Raw genomic sequence first — 18,210 nt, forward strand, 5'->3', positions numbered from 1 at the left:
GACTTTACTTCACACCAAAATTACCTGTGTGACTTAAAACCTCAGAGCTAAAATATCAGGCACTTCTTGGTGGTAACTGGAAGTATCTTAAGTCATTTCTCTACTGGGAAGGTGAGGATAGTTTTACCAGCTCTGATTCCAGTGTAAATGGTGAAAGGCAATAAAGTACGGTTAAAGGAACTGGATTCAGTGATGACAGTTATAAAAGGAAAGCTGTAAATTGGAACAACAGGACATCGAACATAATGTGAATTCAACAGCTTTGCTACCAACCAGACAGAAGAAATCACCTTTACTGTGCTTCACTTCAAAGGAGATAAATCCACAAAAATGAGGTACCTCATTAGAAGAGAGGTAGCTGAAACTCTTCACAGATTACATGGTTGTAGGTGACAGCGTAATGTCAAAGCAAACACAGGCCATCTATGCCAAAAAGAGTTAAAAAAAAAATCTAAAAGGAAGCAAAATGAACTGGACCAGACAAGTTATTTAACTTAATTGTCATTTGAAAATCAAGTTACATCCACATAGGGAAGATACAGAGAAAGACACAGAAAGGATTATCAACTTTGACAAGATACAAATAGCTTGAGAAACACCTTGCAAAAAACCTACCAAGACTAATAAAAACTAATTAAAAGAAAAAATAGGTATACAGTGGCTTTTCTGTTAAAATAAAAATCCACAACTCTTCAGCTCAGGAAAGATAGCAGAGGTCTAGAAAAATCTAGAGCGGTGTGAAGACTGATGAGGTGTCAACCGTTCACCACTTCTGACAGAAGAAGCAGGAGGGTCTGATGAAAACAATACATGGCAGGTTGTGAAGCAGCAAAGGGAGAGACTTCTTAACCATGCGTTGTTGAAGCCAGCACAGCCTGCTGTGAGCGCTGGGAGTTTGTGTGGAAAATTTACAAATACCCAACTATACCAAGACATGCAAAGCCTGCAGGAAGTATCAAAGCACTCTTGAGTTGTAAATGAGGATAATCTGGGAATTGTATCCCTACATACTTTATCCTGCTTCATGCTCTTCCTCAGATGTTTATGACCAGTTGCTGCTGAACAGAAAATAAAGGGCTAGACAAATCTTGGTGTGACCCAGTGTGACGGTTTGTTGTTCATTTTTTGTGGCTATGTAGTTTTAGATGTTCCCAACAAACTCTAATGTAGCTACAAAAGGAAGCACTGGCCACTTGTGATTAAATTGTGACTAAGTTTAGTTGACTAGATCTCCTTGCCTTGTTCACCTGTATGTTGAGGTTTGGTGGCTTGCTCAATACAAGTAGACAAGATTAATTACACATTTAGCTAAATATTTTCAAATTTTCTAGACAGTCTGACCTTAATGATCTAGATCAAAAGGCATCCTTAGTCCTGGTGAGACCTGGCACAACACAGCCAACGGTGGACTTCAGTTGCCTCTTTGACTATGTGCCCACAGCATTGTGAAGCCGACAGGCTAGGTCATGTTAAACAGGCAAAATTAACAGATCATAGGAGTTGGCTAAATCCAACAAAACTGCTGGCATCTGCTAGTCCTCCCAAACCCGTCTGAAAAAGACCTTTTAAGAGTAAGATAGTGAGAATTACAGAATAATTGACCCCCCACCAAGGTAAAAAGCATACTGATCCTACCATTTTAATTTCGTCTTTATCCTGTTAATTCATCAGTTAAACTAAACCAGCATCTTGGAAATTAACCTAAATTCTGGTTCTTAAGTTGCTTGGGTTTTTTTATGGATTGGAAATAAAGTATAGCAATAAGAGTGCTAAAAAGTCAATAATACTTTCAAGAAAACCACACTCATTACTCACTACGACAACTACACTACTGGGTCTCTAATTACTAGTAAAGACAGGAGAACAGAAACCCCCGTAAGATACAGAGTCAGGGCAGCATGGCTAACACAGCTGGCTGTGCCAACTACAGGAGTTCTCCTCTAGAAACAAATGACTGCAGAGAGACTGCAGGACTTGTTAGGAAATAAAATTCCAGTAAGATTAGTTAATTTTTCCTTCTCTGTTCTCTGAACTTGAGAGGGTATATTTTTTAGGTCCTCTTCTCACCATGCAGACTGCACTGTCAGAACAGAAGAGCTGTAGGGTAAGCACACATTGCCCGTATTGCTGATTACAGCAGAACCAGAAATTTTAATTCTTTTTTCCAGACATCCTGCAGAGTGCTGAACATCTGGGCTATAACTTAAATTTTCTAGAGGCCAAAGCAGTTCACCTTTGCTGGTTCCCCTGAACTGCTAACAGCATTAAAAAACAAACAAAAAAATTCCTTAAAATAATGACTACGCAAATTTGTAGGTGGGGATGGGATGGGTCGATTTGTTTTTTGAAGTTTAAGACACGCAAATTAACGTACATAAGGAAGGGAGTTTAGTAACTTCCTTGGACACCTCAAATTTTCCAGCCTAAAATGATTACATCTCTGTAATAATAACTTCAAATACAGGCAAGTTCTCACTTGATACTGAGCTGCTGAGGGAAAAGCTCTTGACTGAATGCTGTAGTATTTTGTGCTCAGAAGCAGATCTGCACATAAAAATGCATATACTTTTAAAAATAAGGAATAACACAACGTTTTGAACAGCAAGTATTCTAGCATCAGGTCAGTTTCCCTTTGTACTTTCTGACCAGTAGTGAAGTTTTGGCCTTACAGTCACATAGTACAAACCTAAAAATCTGTACTCTACGTGTACTCTTTGATAACACAGCAAGTATTTTAAAACTCCAGGTACACATGAAATAAAGTAAATCTGTGCTTAGGGCAGTTACCCCAATTCCATTAGAATATCTGCAGTGTAACTATTCTAAACAAACTAGCCAAGGCAGTTATTTAGGAAAGGATAATTTTATTTGTCCTATCATCATTATTTTAAGCAGTCGTAAACTAAATCACACAAAAATCTTAGTAAATGTAATAAGCACTTAGGTTCTCTTCACATACTTTCACCAAAAAACATAGCCCCAAGTAAAGGTTGAGCAAATTTAATATGCTCTATTCATGTCATAATCTTCAGATATAAATTAAACCAAGCAGTTGGTGTGCATGGCTATTTAAACGTGAATGTCCATTTACACAAGCAAGCAGGAGTGTATTCTGGAATTGGAACGCACACAGTTTGCACGCTAAAACCTACCAACCATCCCGAAGCCTTGATGGGGCAAGGGTTGGGGTAGTCATCTTCATTTTTTCTCTGGAGGTTCATGTTTTACCCAATCTTCAAAGCCACCAGCGTATTGCTGAACGCTGAAAACATGCAGAAGATACAACGTTAAGAAGGACTCTTCTTGAAAAAGGTATCTAAGAGGACATGGCAAAAAAACCCCAAACTAAAATGAAAAAAAAAAAAAAAATCAGAGGAAAAACATACAGAAATTCTCTGTAATCAAATACACTTGTACCTAGCTTCAATGAGACAGATCAACATTCCTTGTACTCTAATGCTGCCTGCTTCCATGCAGTGTGTTCTGTAGCTCTTCTCTTCCAAATGACACAATGCTGGAGATCAAACATCAACCAAGTAGTAGCAGCTGGACCAATGAAACAGTTTGCCACTTCTTTTTTTTCTTTTTTAAAAGAGAGAACAGACTCACTGTGGTGGGAGATTTACATGTTATTATACTTCATGTGTTGTCAAATAAATGCAGCACACTGATCTTTACTTCCTTGCAAACCTACATGCTCTATAGATCTGACATAAGCCTGCACAGAACTAAACTCTGGAAAACAAAAACCCACCATGTAAAACAATACTGACTCCTTCAATTAGGCATCAGGAAAAACAGGTAATGGAGGATATTTTGCACTTATTAAAACAATGTATTTATAAAACAGGAACATGCTTCCATACTTTTGACTAGAATTTGCAGGGATCTTCCATTTCATGAAATGCAGCTCAGCAAGAACACGAGCAACCAACCAATTTTTTAAATTCTATCTGCAGTCTTCAAGCCAGCGAGGCACCTTCTGTCACAGGTGTAACAATTCTGCCAACCAAATGCTGGTTTTGCTCTCGCTCTATCAATCTCACTGTCTTTTTAGCTATTGGCTTCACTGCTTTACTCATGGCAAACAATCCATTGCTTTCCTGGAAGCGAAGGCGTACTTTGTCAACAGTGAACTGTACAGGTGGAACTGCAATTTAACAAAGGGTGCGGTCTCCTAAACTAATTTAAGATTGTACTTTTACCAAGGTGAGCAATTCTCCACCCTTCCAACCATCCTACATCTCAGGACTAGTGCTTATGAAGCTGTATAAGGAAACAATGTCTTGGTGAGGGAGCCCTAAGAGGCAAAAGGACCCCTGTGTGGCAGCACGGTCTTGCAGCAGATTCTATCACCGGCAGCACATGCGCAGAGCTGCTGAAGGGTTGTTTCACAGGGCAATATACCTCACTTTGCTGGAACACCCAAGGTTCAGTGGCAGCAAGAGGAGTTGTCTAACTCAAATACCAGTCGCTTTGTTCACATTCCACATCTAAATTTTTACCCTGGCCCATAAGAAGCGAGTAAGACTTCCACTTCACAGGGAGAGGCCACCCTTACACACAGAAGCTTACCTGCTGAAACCCAAGGACATGGCGAAACTGAGTGCTTGTCTACTTCTCTTCCCTGCCAAGCAGGAGAAAACCACAGGGTCCGACTTGGCCGGCATCTTTTGACTGTACTTCTCCTCGAACTCCGTTGGGTCCATTTGCAGAGCTTCCACTAATTCACCCACTGGGAAATACCAAAAGAAAAAAAAAAAAGAGAAAAGTCTCATTTATTCACCAGGCTTACGCTGTAAGGCTTCCAATTCCTAAGAAGTTTAGCCTCACACCACACTAGCAGCCCTCTAGCACAGCTCCTCTTCGCTCAGTCCCTGCCACTTCTGCTCACAGGCATGGCCATCAAGCACAGGGGAACACCTCGACTTACGGGGTATGTTGACGGATGCTGGGATTTTTCCAAACTTGTCAATCTCCCACCTCTCCCGCACATCTACGTGGAGGACCTTGGTCTTCTTTAAGTCTTTGAGCTCCTGGTAGGAAAGGCTCGGCACCTCGCCGGCGCAGAGGCTGCGGCTCGGACCTGCCAGAGAGGAGCAGCCCGTAAGCCCACAGCCGGCTCCCGGCCCCTCGGGGACGGCCATCGTCTCCGAGAACGTCTAACGTAACACTGGGCTGCCCCCGGGCGCCGGCAAACCGGACCCCGCCCGCCCTCGGAGAGACCCAGCCGCCACTCCGCCGTCCCCGCCTCACCGGCCGCTGCCGGCCGCCACCATCCGCCGCCGCTGCCGGCCGCCCGCAGGGCCTGCGCCGCCCACCGCCAGCCCCGGATCCCGGACGCCATCAGCCCGCCTCGGAAGATGGCGCCCGGCCCGGCCCGGCGCGGCCCTCCCTGCCGCCGGCGGGGGAGGAGACGGGACACCGGCGGCACCGCCTTCTCCTCAGGCCTCAGTCCGGCGCAGGAGTTCAAGGAGCACCACGGCGCTAGTCGACGCTGGGTTAAAAACAATTAAAACCTTTTTTTTTTCTTTTCCTGTTCTTCCCCTTGTGACTCCAGAGTAATTCCAAAACCTGAGGAGAAAAGGTGGTTTTAGCACTGGCCTGCACTGCTTCCACCCTCCCTGCTGTCCCCTCACAGCCGCAGGAGTCCCAGGGCAACAACCGCATCCCCGGATTCCATATGCTTTGGGTTTGGAGGTTCTCGGTCTTCCAGCCCTCAGGACCGATGGCCAAGACATGTTTTAATGTCTTAATGTTAGAAATGAGGGTTCCTCCATTCAATGCGTCCTAAACCAGTACTCTGTATTTACCACGTATAAATACATCACCATACCAGTGGTTCCAGCCTTTAAAGGCAGGCCTGCTGGATCTTTTCCCTCCTTCATAAAAGATGTGTTTTGAGGAGTACGCTGTCTAATCTTTGCTAATGAGAGTTCTCAAAACAAGAACAAAATATTTCTCAGTACTGTAAAGTGTGACAAATTGAACCTGGCACACGTAACTGGTTCACTAGCTGCCCTTCTGCCAGCCTCTCCATATGGCCTCCTTGACAGGCATTTGCGGATTGTCTCTTTGAAGCAGTATATCTATCTGTATATATATATGAGTCGAAGTTTTATGTGTTTCCCATTTTCAACAAGGTATGGGTAGAATACACTACTTCTGCAAATTCTCTTTTGAAGTATAATTTACTGTATATTTCCCCTGTAGTAAAATAACAACCATGGTTACTCTCCATTTATTGCGTATATTGCTATAAGGACCATAAAGCATGTGACGTGGACCATCGCACATGCACATTCACATCAAATTGCATTTTTATAAATTAATTTATGGTTTTAATTTGACCCTGGATCACACACACAAAGAATGAACACACTAGCTTCCTTGCAGAAATAGGAATGACCCACTAGCCATCTCGCGAAAGACTGAGAGGCTGAAGTCAGAGGAGATGAAGCTAGGCAAACTCCCCCGGTCGGTGAAAGAGTGGGAAGCAGCACATTCAGTTCCCCTCTCACCTTCATGGCACTGTCATCCAGCATTCACTCAACCCCTCCTCAGCAGCTTTTTTCATTTCACCTCTTGGAACTCTCTCCATTTCACCTCTTCTTCAGTCCACTCTTTCTCCATTTCTGCACAGCCTCCCACACTCATCCCCACTGGCGTCATTTCCCAGCTGATTACCCAGCTGCATTTACCCTCTTCTTTATCCTCATCTTCTCATTTGACTGAAGCCTTCATTGATTGAAGATATGGTTCACAGACCTAGCCCTTCATCAAGCCTTACTGCCTTTCTAATTTTTTTGTTACCGCATCTTTTTTCTATCATCTGGGGTTTTTTTTCCCCACAAACTTTTCAGCATTCCCATAGTATTCTTCACCATGCTTTATTATTTGCTTTTGGCCTTCTCTGCTTTCTCTTTTCCTTCTTTCATAAGTCTGATTGCTGATGCTCTTCATGTTTCTTTCTTATTTGCCTTTGACCCTTCATTTTCTCTCACTACCAAACCCCAGACATGATTCAACCACAACATTGACTTTCTTTGGCTCTGCTTTTGCATTGTTAAGTGCTTCTGGAGGAAAGCTGTGGACCTGGCTGACTTCTGTGACAAATCTGTTTTCCTAACATGCAACTTGAATTTATATGCCATTTTTCCCCAACACAGTGGGAACCTATGCATAAAGCCTGCTGTCCTCACTCTCTGCACACAATTCAAATAATTTCCTTTGCGAAACATCTTCTCACCTCACCTTCTCCATCTCCTTTGTTTGCCTTCCCCTTCTGCCAGCACCCCAATGTTCTATCGTAGAATCATAGAATGGTTTGGGTTGGAAGCGACCTTAAAAATCATCTAGTTCTACCCCCTGCGACCGACAGAGACTTCTTCCACTAGACTAGGATGCTCAAAGTACTCCACTTGCTTTTTTTTCCTTCCCCTTATCCACCAATATTTCACCTCAAAACACCACAGTGAGTGATCACACAGAGCTACAGGGCTCTGACCAACTCCCTATATGAATATCTAGCAGGAAGCAATGAGTCTCCTATATTTAGCATAAAAGTAGATGTCCTCTTCCAGATATTTCTGCTCTCCTCTCTGTACTAAATGAACATATTCCCTGTCACATCCCACTATCCCCCTTTCGCACATCGTCACTTTTCCTTCCTTCCCTTTAACCTTTTAATCTAGTTATTGCTCTTGAAGTGCAGTAATTCCCTAACGTCTCCTGTGCGGAGGAGGAAGGGCCTACTTCTCGATCCAATTTGTTTCAGGTTGTTGTCCCATATTCCTTCTCCCTTTTCCATACAGACTCCATGAACACAGCATTCACAACCCATGTCTGGGGCTCCTCCGTTACATGGCCTGCAGTATGCCCGCACGTCTTTGGGCTCAGTTGTCCCCACTGTCACTGAAGTGCCTAAAGAATTCCTCCTGCCTAAATCAAATCCCGCTTAATCTGTCAACCTCTTTCGACAATAGTCTTCTTGGCATCTTGTCTTTGCTTGGTCCGATGACTTCTGCATGCTTCCCTAACCATTCTTTCAGCCTGTTTGATTCTTTCAGATCCACTACAAGTTTTCCATCCTTGTATTTTTGAGGGATGCCACAGCAGCTTCACCTTTGCCCCCTTTTTTTCTCTACGCCTTATCACTGGATAATCTCATTCCAATACAACTGCTGTCTCTCAGTCCTTAATTCAGATTTGCCTTCTGTCCAGATAAAGCCCCCTTTGCTGCCTTGCCACAGGCCGAGTTTAATCTCAGTCCCAGCCTCTACTATCTCCTCCCTTGCGTGCTGGTCACCGGTGACTCTGCCGGTCCCTCCGCTGGGACACGCACCGTTGATTTGCCATCTCCCTCCGGTCCCTTCTTGAAAATCTGCACAGACTCTTCTGCGTCCCCTCTGGGCAGGGGTATCCCCACACCCTTGGGCACAGGCAAACCTGTTCCCTTGCTCCCTGCAGACACAAATCCAGTCCGGCACCTCCGGGCCTTCCAGCAAGACCCCGCCAAAGCCAGCTGCGAAGGGACCCCCATGATGCCTCCCTCCTCTTTCCCGTGAGTTTCTCAGCTGCCCCGCAGCCGGACCTGCCGCTACCTGTTGCCTCTCAGCGGGCCCCGCTTCCCTCCCTCCCTCCCTCCCTCCCGCCAGCCGGCAGCCCCGCTCCCCCGCCGCCTTTCCTACCCGGCAGACCCCCCCGATCCCACCCGCACCCCCCCTGCCGAGCTCGTACGGTGCCGGGGGCAGCCGGCCCGCCGCCCCGGGAAGCCGCCCGGGCCGAGGTTGTGTCCGGGGCGGGGAAGCGGAGCGGGGAGGCCGGGGGCGGGCCGCGCCGGGCGGAGCAGAGCGGCTCTGGCTGCGGACCAGCTTCCTCCGCCGCTTCCTGCCGCCGCCGCTGCGCCAGCCTGCCTGCCGCGCGCTGCTCTGTGAGTGCGGGGCGCCCGGGGCGGGGAGGGGGGGAGCCCGCCGGACTTGCCCGGGGGCGCGCCGTGCCCGCGGCGGGCTCTTCCTAGCCGAGCCGGGGGGACCGCGGAGCCTCGGCGCGGCGGCCGCGGCTGGAGGGCCGAGCCGGGCAGGGCCGAGCCGGGCCGCCCCGCCATGGCGGCGTCCGGGCCCGCGGCCCGCGGGGGAGCCAGCAGGTGCGGCCGGGCTGGGCGCGGGGAGGGGAGCGAACTTGTGCCGGGCTGGGTGACCGGGAGTGGGGGGGCACTACGCCGCCGTGGCCCCGGGCCGGGCCGGGCGTCCTCCCCGGGGCAGTCCTGCTCGGTGTTTTGAACTGGTATCCCAGTACGGCTCGGCGCGGGCTCGTTTTGTGTGCTGGTGCCGTCCGGAATAATGTGACCCTGCCGTGGCATGACAAACAGCCGCAGCGGGCCGTCTCCGTGACCTGCAGTCAGTTTCTCGGTCTGTGAAATTAGAGAGCGTCGGCAGCATCGCCTTCGGTCGGGTTTAAACATAAGCTCCGTTCGCTTCGCATTAGGCAAAGCGCGGTTACGGAGTGGTGTGGCGGCTCCGCGCGGCGAGGCCGCCGTGGTTATTTCTGACAGCTGGGCATATGCCGGCCTGGTGATGCCACCGCCGTCCTGCTGCCGCCGCGGCCTGGCTGGGCCAAGGCACGCTGCCGGCTCCCCGCGCCGAGTGCTTCCGCAGGCGGCGCGTGTGACCGCAGCGCTGGTGCTCCGCGACCTGAAAGCTTGGTTTTCAGCGAATGCAGATGGGTACATACGTGCCTGGTGATGAGATGACAGCCTGGTGACAGTCCTCTCCGGTGATGTCCTCTCCAGACACGGTGTTTTAGACCCATAACTGCAACTCTGCACGTTGTATTTGAGTTAATGTGTTGATTTTTGGATTCCCAGGTTTCTTTTAGAACTTCATTAGGTCTTTTGCTGTTGATGTCCTTTAGGACTTCATCCTACAGCTCTTGCTATAGATTTGTCGCTACTCTCATGGTTAAACAGGGTTACGCGCAACAGCATATTAAACACAGATGCGCAAGAATAAAGAAAGACATCAAGAACATGGAAGTGGATGGCAGTTACTCCAGGTGTAGCACTATGTTCTTGTTATGCATCGTCTTTAGCTTCAAGTATTTACCAATCCCATTAAATAATCCTCCCATACAACCACATAAAGCAGAGTCATGTTTAAAGGATTCTTTGCACCCTCATCTTCCAGCTTTTTAAATGGAAGTGTAGTAGTGGTGCGAGCATGTGCCAGATTGATAGCAGAACATGCCTTTGTGAAATTGCTCTGCAGTTTACTATGGTTGTAAATATTTTGTCAGATTTCTTCATGAAATATTGAAGAACTGGTGCTCTGTAGTTTGTTTCTGTGAGATTCACAGAAGTGCAGCTCGCGTCTCACAGGTTCTGCTGTGAGCATCAATCGTAGATCAAGGACAAGTTGTTCCACTTTAGACGTGTCATCAAAACAAACTGGGGCAATTTGTGTGGAGGAAGAAAATGGAATAAATTTTTTTTCCCCTCAGCGTCAAGACTTTGACTTTCAAAGAGCTCAGACTAGTTTTCTGTAGTCATTTACGATTTTATCTGCTTTACCCCTATTAATTAGCTGACTCCCACAACACCCTTCCAGAGCAGATGGGAAGTTATGCGTAGCTGTTGTCTTCCTTCATCTTCTCTGACTCAGCCTTTTAGGCAGGGCTACAGCGTGAGTCTCAGCCTAGCGTATTATCTTGTGTGGGCTTCACCCTGGTATCTCACACACTGTGCTGCAACCACAGTTCCTTTTCATTACTTGCTATTAATTTACAGTCTCTTCTTCTTCCCCCTCCGCTTTTTTTTTTAGACTTCACAGAACTAGCGTTTCTCTGAACTTCATCCTGTGCTCATATTGCGCTTCATTTTCTCTTCTGACATCTTGAACCACTTTTTTTCCCAGTTTTTGTCTGCATGGTTATCCTGACAAGATTCTGTAAGTTCACGGGTTATTCTCCAGCTGTTTCCGTTGTTACATCCTCAGATTTTCTGTGGTGATGGCACCATTACATCAGTGTTCGTATCACGTGAGTGCATAGTCTGTCAACTCAGTCATCTGACTGCCTTTTCACGTACAAAATTTTCACTTGTGGGCCAACATCCTGAGTTATAAGTCATGTCTCTTTTTATGGTACTTATGTGTTTTGCTTTTTAAAGTGTGAATTTGTAGGAAAATCCGTGTTAGACCAGGAATGCATCCACCCAGATGTTTTTGCCTTTTGGTGTGTTCGTATTTTTTTTTAAATACATTTAAGGTGGATTAGAGAACCTAAGCAAAAGTTGCAATTTTCTTTATGAGTTTGGATATTGACAGGTATCCCTGAAGTTTTCCATAAGACACTAGCAAAACCTTTGCTATAAGATACTAGCAAAAATACGTCCTCAAAATACTACTCCTTTTGCCCACTTAATCCTTTAATTTAGTCATAAGACCAGTAACAGGGTCTTTTTATTCTTGTTTCTGGACACGTCTGGTTTATGTTCATCCTTAGAAATAAGTTTTCTGTGGCAAGTGGGTTTCAGTAGGAAATTTGAGGGGGATTGTGCAGGATGCAAACGTGAACGTTGACAGACCGTGTTTAGCATGGGCAGCTGGATAAAAGGGATTACTAAAAGTGAGAAATGCTATGGGTGGGATTTTGTTGTATCTGGTGGTCTGAAGGCTCTGTCTCACCTCTTGCTCAAAGAGTACCTCAGTGTCTCACCCTTTTAGGACTGTAATAGAATGTCAGGATTGGTGTTTGAGCTCCAGTGACGGTGTAGGATGTGTGATGTGCCTTTGGGCTAGGAAATCTTGGAGATGACACTTTCAGAATTTCAGATGACATTTTCCAGGGGAAGAAGTGTTGCTGCCACTACCAGTCATCAGTTCTGGTCCTTTTACTGCTCTAGCAGGCAGCGGGGGCTTGTTTGCCGCAAAGGTTTCGGTGGCTGTCAGAGCACTGAGCCTCCTGGCCTGCTGATGGGTGACACTGCCCGGTTGCTAACTGTGATGGATGTGGTTCTTGCTGTGATTGGGTGACATTTGATCTAGCAGCGAGCAAGCCAAAATGCCACAGGTAACGCTCCAAAATATATAAAATTGCAGTTTACATCAAAACATGTAGCAATTCTGCAGAGGATCTGGCATTACTGAGCTGTGCGAGGCTCTGCTTTTTTGTACTCTTGCAGTTATGTGGAAGCTCATAAAGCCCCTTTACAAATGTGCTATGGAGCATCTTGGCCTTTGGACTTAATCTGCACGTCTGCGCTGTTCCTCAGCCCCTTGCTTTGGTGGTGGGCTGCTGTTGACAGACAGACAGTTCTGTTAAGTTACATGAAAGTGCTAATTTTTGAAATGCTGTCTTCAGTGTGCTATGCCTTTTCAGTGTGGTGCAGTTTTGTGTTTTTTTCCCATTAGCAACATAAAATCATATAATTTTAATTGGAGAGTTTGACTACAAGTGCTGCGGTGGTTGGTATTTAGGATACCTCAGATGAATTGAGGGATTGAGGTAAATGTGATTGCCCCAGCTACTTTGAATTCAGGTGCTCACTGATGGAATAATTAACAGTGCTGGTTTTGCAGTTAATGGCCAGTCCTACTGGGAGAGTCTTATCGGAATCCAAAATAGTACCTGGAGACTGTCTGTAGACTCACTTGGCTATATTTCATAGGGTAAGCATGCTTAGATGAGCTGGTGGTTATTATACCGTTTGTATCTTGTTGTTTGCATTTTAGTAATGCAAGTGTAACCCTCCTAGTTAATCAAGAATCAGGAAAAATATTGTGGTAGGTATTACACAGATAAGAACAAAAAATGTGGCACTTGCCTGAAAGATCTGGCACCCTAATTATAAGATGAGAGAAAAAGTGGATCTTGGCAGGTGGAAGCAGTGGTATGGTAGTAGTCAGGACAGCAGGGTATTTCTCTAACATACTGATGATCTGGTTTGGGTTTCATAGAATCATATCAGAGAATACCAGGTTGGAAGGGACCTGAAGGATCATCTGGTCCAACCTTTCCTGACAAGAGCACGGTCTAGACAAGATGGCCCAGCACCCTGTCCAGCCGAATCTTAAAAGTGTCCAATGATAGGTTTCTTATAAGCACCATAGTGAAGGTACAGCATGGGAAAACTCACTAAGGTGGCACATTTCAAAATTTAGCAAGTGAGCTGTGGACGTTGTAGGAGGAGGGACTCAACCTCTAAGCAAACGAGTGTGAGATGGTAAGACGAGAATAGGTTTTTGGGAGTCTAGACAGTGAAGACATAGTTCGCTTCTCCACCTCTCCTGCATAAAGATGCTGTGAAGAGGAACAACCTCTTTGGTTTTGGTTTGGGTTTTTTGTTTGTTTGGTTGTTTTTTTTCCCCAAAGGAAAAGTGAGTCGTAGTTCACACTAGCCTTGTATCTTTTATTGGTCCTAACTCTGCTGAGTTCCAGTAAAATATAAAACTTTAAAAAAATAACAATTACTTATTTTAGAAATTATATCCATCTCTTTTTACTTTCTAATTTTATACTTTATGAAGAGGGTGCATTTCTAAAGATAGAAATATTAATGCTGTTACATACAGACTATTTCAGGCATGCCTTACATTTAAATAGTCTAGGCATACCTTGGATTTAACATAACAAATTTAGCACGTTGATTCTTGGCACTTTGACAAATTTAAAGCTTTTAAAATTAGATAGGCAGATCATTCTGCTGCTTTTGAAGTGGTTTGATCTTTCTAGAAAGGTGGAAATGAGCAGTTGTAGCGAGGAGCTTTTGATCTTAATCAGGTTTTTGTAGGCAGACTCACATTGGGAGTCTTTTAAGAAGTAAAAAGTAAGCAGAGAATAGAAAGTGATGGTGATTACACTTCAAACTCTTGTATGCTGAGCTAAAAAAATATGAACGTGTTTGGCAAGGACGACTTCTTAGTTTTGTATGAAATTATTGTTTATAAGGAAGAGAATTAGCTTTTTCTATTTTTAGTTTTTTCCCCGTGAAACTGCATGATTTTTACTTAAGGTTTGTACTGTGAGCCAAATAGAGATCAGGCTGGAGCTAACATACCCTCTGAACTCAGCTTCTTCTATTGCAAAATCTTTTTTTTTGTTTAATTTGTCAGGTTCGTTAGTCAAACATCATTTGCACTGTGACTTGATTTTGTGCATATGAAGTGAGAAACTTACCATATTTGTTTTTCCTTCAGAAAAAGAAACTTCCAAGCAAGGATGTGTAGAGACTTCTTTCTGCTTGTGCATTCAGAGGGAGAGTCTGTCTCCTTTAGGAGACTCCACAGCTGATGGCTGTAGCCACAAATTACTCACTGAATGTATTTAAAAAATGGGAGAATGGGATGAAAAAAGGCAAATCATGGGAAAATTGCAAAGGTTTTTAATTTTCATTGTGTTAAGTTCATTTTGTGTAAATTGCTCATTTCTTCTCCACCTGCATGTCCTGAATGGCTTGTGCCTATGGTTAACAGAAACGTACAGAATTTCTCTCTTCCCTTTTTTTCTTAGCTGTATTTTATGCTCTGTATTTTTATATCTTGGGGCTTTTTGTTCAGGGTTTTCATTCCAATAAAATCTTGATCTTCTATTTCCCATAAACTGAAATATTTCCGAGAAGTAATTTCTGAAGCACCTTAGATTTCTTCCTTGTTTATCTCAATTAAATATAATAATCAAATTCCTGGTGTAAACATTTTGATTTTGAAGTGTTGATCATGTTTTTAATTGTTAAATGAAATCTTTTACTTGTAATGTTTTCTGTCCCCAAATATACTGGACAAGTAGTAGATAGTACTGCATATATAATGTGCTACTTGCATTGCAGATGCTTGCTGAGTGGCTCTTTGCTCTTACGCTTTCATATCACTTAAATGCTTTTCAAAATTAGGCACAAGCCTCGGCTGGCTAGGTCCTTGATAGTCTGTGGCTTTTCCAAGAGCTCACAGGTCAGTAAACATTGTCTGATGGATGCCTGTCTGTATGTGTGTTCATGAAAACTGATTAACCTAATGGTCCGTGTTATCTTTTGTTCTGCCTGCTCTTACTGAAAGAAGACTGAAAAGTCTCCGGGTTGCTCGGTGGGTTCCCAAACCTGCAGCGTGAACACCGGCTCCTTATGCCAGTGTGCATTTCTAATGCTGTGTTGAGTATGTTGGGCTAGAAATGCCACGTTTTCAGTCATTGCAGGTACCAGCTGACACTCTGTCTTTTCCATGTGTCCTGAGGGACCCTCTAGAGCGGGTTGAGTGGTGGGCTGTGCGTGCCCCGATCTGGATTGTATCGCTTGGATTATGGGCCACAGGATTTCACAGGTGGTAAAGACTTGCTTATAGTTCAGCTAGTCAGGCCCATAATTGTTCTTTCGTGAAGTTATCTGAGCTCTCAAAATGTACTGACATGAACATGACTTTCATTTGGGTGAAATCTATGGTTTGGACAGTTTTACATAATCTGTCCAAAGAGATAAGAATTGTTATGCTGAAATGAACTCGTAAATCGCTTATGTCAATGTTGAGTAACCTAAACACAACTACGTTCCTTTAGGGAGGACATTTTTGCTGTCTTTGCTATTGACTCTTTACATAATTTAGTGTAAAATCATGAGTTTTCTAACAGCAGCTGTGTTGGCCTTACTGTTTGATGAATGTCTCAATGAATCTTGTGCTCAGTTAAGTGGCAGTGCGACAAGTGGTGATGGGTTGTTTTACATGAAGCTTAGATGTATATGATAAGGTGCCAAGTTGAAGTTGTTTGGGTCTGAAGCACCTTCTCCTGTCCTAGGGATGCCGTGATGCATGGCTGTTGATGTACATTAGGCACGCTAACATTTGTTGAATATAAATAGTCAAGAGCTGGAATACTCACATCTTTCTTACTGTATGAACATAAATTGTGAACCTAGAAGATCAGCAAAGCTGAATTCAGTGGCATTCTTCACTTGCACGTCTAAGCATTTGAAGCTTCATACACTTAAGTACAGGAAATTTTGAAATCTATAATTTAAGAACATCGTGGTATATAATATAAACTGATTGCTATGTAAATGTAGCGTTCTGAAAAAAATGAAATGCATTTTGAAAAGTGGAGGAGACATGAAGCCATTGATGCAAAGAACCAGAGAGCAAAGGTTTCTTTCATACTCTACAGAAATTTGACTTGTCCAAAGGAAATTTCTAGTCCATATGTTCATGCAGAAAACCTCCAGCGCTAGCAGTATGCGTGACAGATGCAGAGATGTGTCCAGATCTATAGGAACCTGGAGCAGGAGCTCTGAGGTACCGATTGCCTGCTTCACTTTAGTGAGGGCTGTTCAGATACCAGTGACGGTGGTGTTCTACTATCGATACTGATGACTGTTCTGCTGGTTGGCTTAATGGATAAGAAAGGAGGGGGAATACTGGGTTCAATATAAAGTCAGTTCCCGTGTCTCTCAGAGCTTCAGTAAAGGTCTAAATGGATATACGAAGAAGATTTAAAAACTTAGGTAGATAAAGTTTTTAAACTTTGGCAAACTTATCTACTCGATTGGTAGCAAGAAAATATCTTTTGCTGTCCCCAGATGCGGGGCGTTTTAGAAGTTTCCTATACATGAACGAGGTTGCACAGTTAAAAATGGTACTGGTGGCTCAGGTGATATTATTAACCTGTTTGGGGTACATAACAAGATGTAATTTTTTTTCTAAACAGAATGGCTCACAGGTTTGCAATGTATGAATGTTTGACTATCTTACATTCTGTAGGAAAACATAAATTTGTTTTTATGAAACACATAATTAAAAGACAACCTGTATGCTAAGCCTCAGAAGTTGTTTGTGTGATGCACAGCTACACTTCTTCAGTGAATTCACATTTGGATTTTGATTAAATGACCAGTGTGGTGAAATCACTGAAGATTTTTAAAATAATGTTTAGTGGCAAATATTTATCCTTTAATTTTTTTCCTCATAGGAGTCCTTGATTAATGACCCAAATTTCGTATGAGAGACTTCATCCATATGGCTTCTCTGGTGTTTAATAGAGGGGTCATCTCACACTCCAGTCTGTCCTCACTCATATGAGAGGACACTTTCATGAGATTTGGAAGACTTGAGTATCTTATTAAAGTGTTTTAAATTGCTCAAAAGCTTTTAGGGAATGTGCAAGGTATCCCTTTCCAAAGGGAGATATGTTAAGAAAGAGAAGCTTTTATTTTAATGACATTTTTTCTGGTAAGGTATGGATGTAGCTCTCTGGTAGTTTACTGCACAATAACAAAAATAAAGAAAATCTTGTTATCTCAAATATTTAACACTGCTGCCTGGAAGTGTGCATCCCCTGTAGCTGCAGATATAATTCATAATGTCATGTAACGTAACTAACTGATCTTGCAGCATTCCTAAGAGTTCATTCCTGACACGTTCCTACTCCTTGTTACACAATAGCTGACATTGGTCAAAGCCTAAAACTATGTTCGTGAGGTTTGAATGTGTGATTTAATCTCATGCTTTTAGAGTTGAAACTCGAGACATTTGCTGAAGCGTTTGGACAATACAGCAACCCCTGTTTCTCTTTCTCAGTAAGTAACAGATGCGGGTGAAAGATCCATCAAGAGCCAACCCCGAGAAAGCAAAGAGAAGCAAAAGGCCTAACAGGCCGCAGGATGAGGACTCCTCAGATGATATTTCAGGTAAATATATTAAGGGATGTTTGGCCCTGAGGTTGAGGGCTAGCTAATAACTTCCGTGTTGACTGATGAAAACCACAAATGAGCGGTACCATGAAATACTTTCCTTGTTTCGATTTATAACAGAGATATCCCCAGTCAAGTGCTTATGACGTGATCAGTTGTTACACTACGTGACTGCCCAAAGGGCCAAAGAGTTGGTTGATCTTCAATGACAACCTCTTCAGAGCAGAACAGTCCTTTCCAACGCGCAGAAGGTCAAGCGTGTGTGGCAGCAGGCTGCTTGCCTGAACAGGGAACTTCTGAGGCAAAAAGGAAGGGCAGAGAGGGTGGAGGCAGGTTTGGGCTGCCCTTGCAGGGGCCCTGAGTGTGCAGGGATGGGATTAGGTGACCCAGCCTCAGTTAGAATTGAATCTGTAAAGGGTAACATGGGCTTGTATGGATACTGTGCCAGCAAAAATGAAGGCTAGGGCAAGTGCAAACCTGCTGCTTGATGGGGCAGGGGACCTAGGGACAAGGGGCATGCGAAAAGGCTGAGGACCTCGATCCTT

The 18,210-nt window shown here is 44.2% G+C and overlaps 2 protein-coding genes across 8 annotated transcripts in view; one reads left to right on the forward strand and one right to left on the reverse strand.

Moving 5' to 3' along the window:
- Nucleotides 1–1,092: 1,092 nt before the first annotated feature.
- TSTD1 (thiosulfate sulfurtransferase like domain containing 1) lies at nt 1,093–7,278 on the reverse strand. 2 transcript variants are annotated; one of them, XR_012586272.1, is made up of 6 exons: nt 7,255–7,278; nt 5,257–5,497; nt 4,934–5,086; nt 4,576–4,735; nt 3,418–3,582; nt 1,093–3,262 (listed from the first exon to the last, which is right to left on the reverse strand). XR_012586272.1 is itself a non-coding variant. In XM_074581048.1 (5 exons), the coding sequence occupies exons 1-5, from the start codon at nt 7,261–7,263 to the stop codon at nt 3,199–3,201; spliced, it is 627 nt and encodes a 208-aa protein (XP_074437149.1). In that variant the 5' UTR covers nt 7,264–7,278; the 3' UTR covers nt 1,093–3,198. The 2 variants fall into 2 exon arrangements, 1 of the variants encoding a protein (XP_074437149.1); XM_074581048.1 differs by lacking the exon at nt 3,418–3,582.
- A 1,526-nt stretch (nt 7,279–8,804) lies between these two features.
- The window catches only part of USP45 (ubiquitin specific peptidase 45), a 56,678-nt gene continuing 47,272 nt past the window's right edge, over nt 8,805–18,210 (forward strand). For 2 of the 6 annotated variants that reach the window (XR_012586274.1, XM_074581052.1), the window contains exons 1-2: nt 8,805–8,932; nt 17,553–17,662. Coding sequence is in view for 4 of the 6 variants with exons in the window: in XM_074581054.1 (XP_074437155.1) it covers nt 17,563–17,662 (100 nt within the window). In the remaining 2 variants the exon portion in view is untranslated. Of the gene's footprint in view, nt 8,933–9,112; nt 9,146–10,843; nt 10,944–17,552; nt 17,663–18,210 lie in introns of those variants that run through there. The other 4 variants (XM_074581054.1, XM_074581049.1, XM_074581050.1 and 1 more) reach the window with 3 other exon arrangements.

The sequence above is a fragment of the Larus michahellis genome, chromosome 3, assembly GCF_964199755.1.
Source record: "Larus michahellis chromosome 3, bLarMic1.1, whole genome shotgun sequence".
NCBI lineage: Eukaryota > Metazoa > Chordata > Aves > Charadriiformes > Laridae > Larus > Larus michahellis.

Bases quoted from the DNA above. Each gene is read 5' to 3' on its own strand.
- TSTD1 (XM_074581048.1), bottom strand. The intron at 5,087-5,256 runs GTGAGGCGGGGA...CCTCTCTGGCAG, and splicing joins GTGGCGGCCGGCAGCGGCCG to GTCCGAGCCGCAGCCTCTGC. The intron at 3,263-4,575 runs GTAAGCTTCTGT...GCATGTTTTCAG, and splicing joins ATGTCCTTGGGTTTCAGCAG to CGTTCAGCAATACGCTGGTG.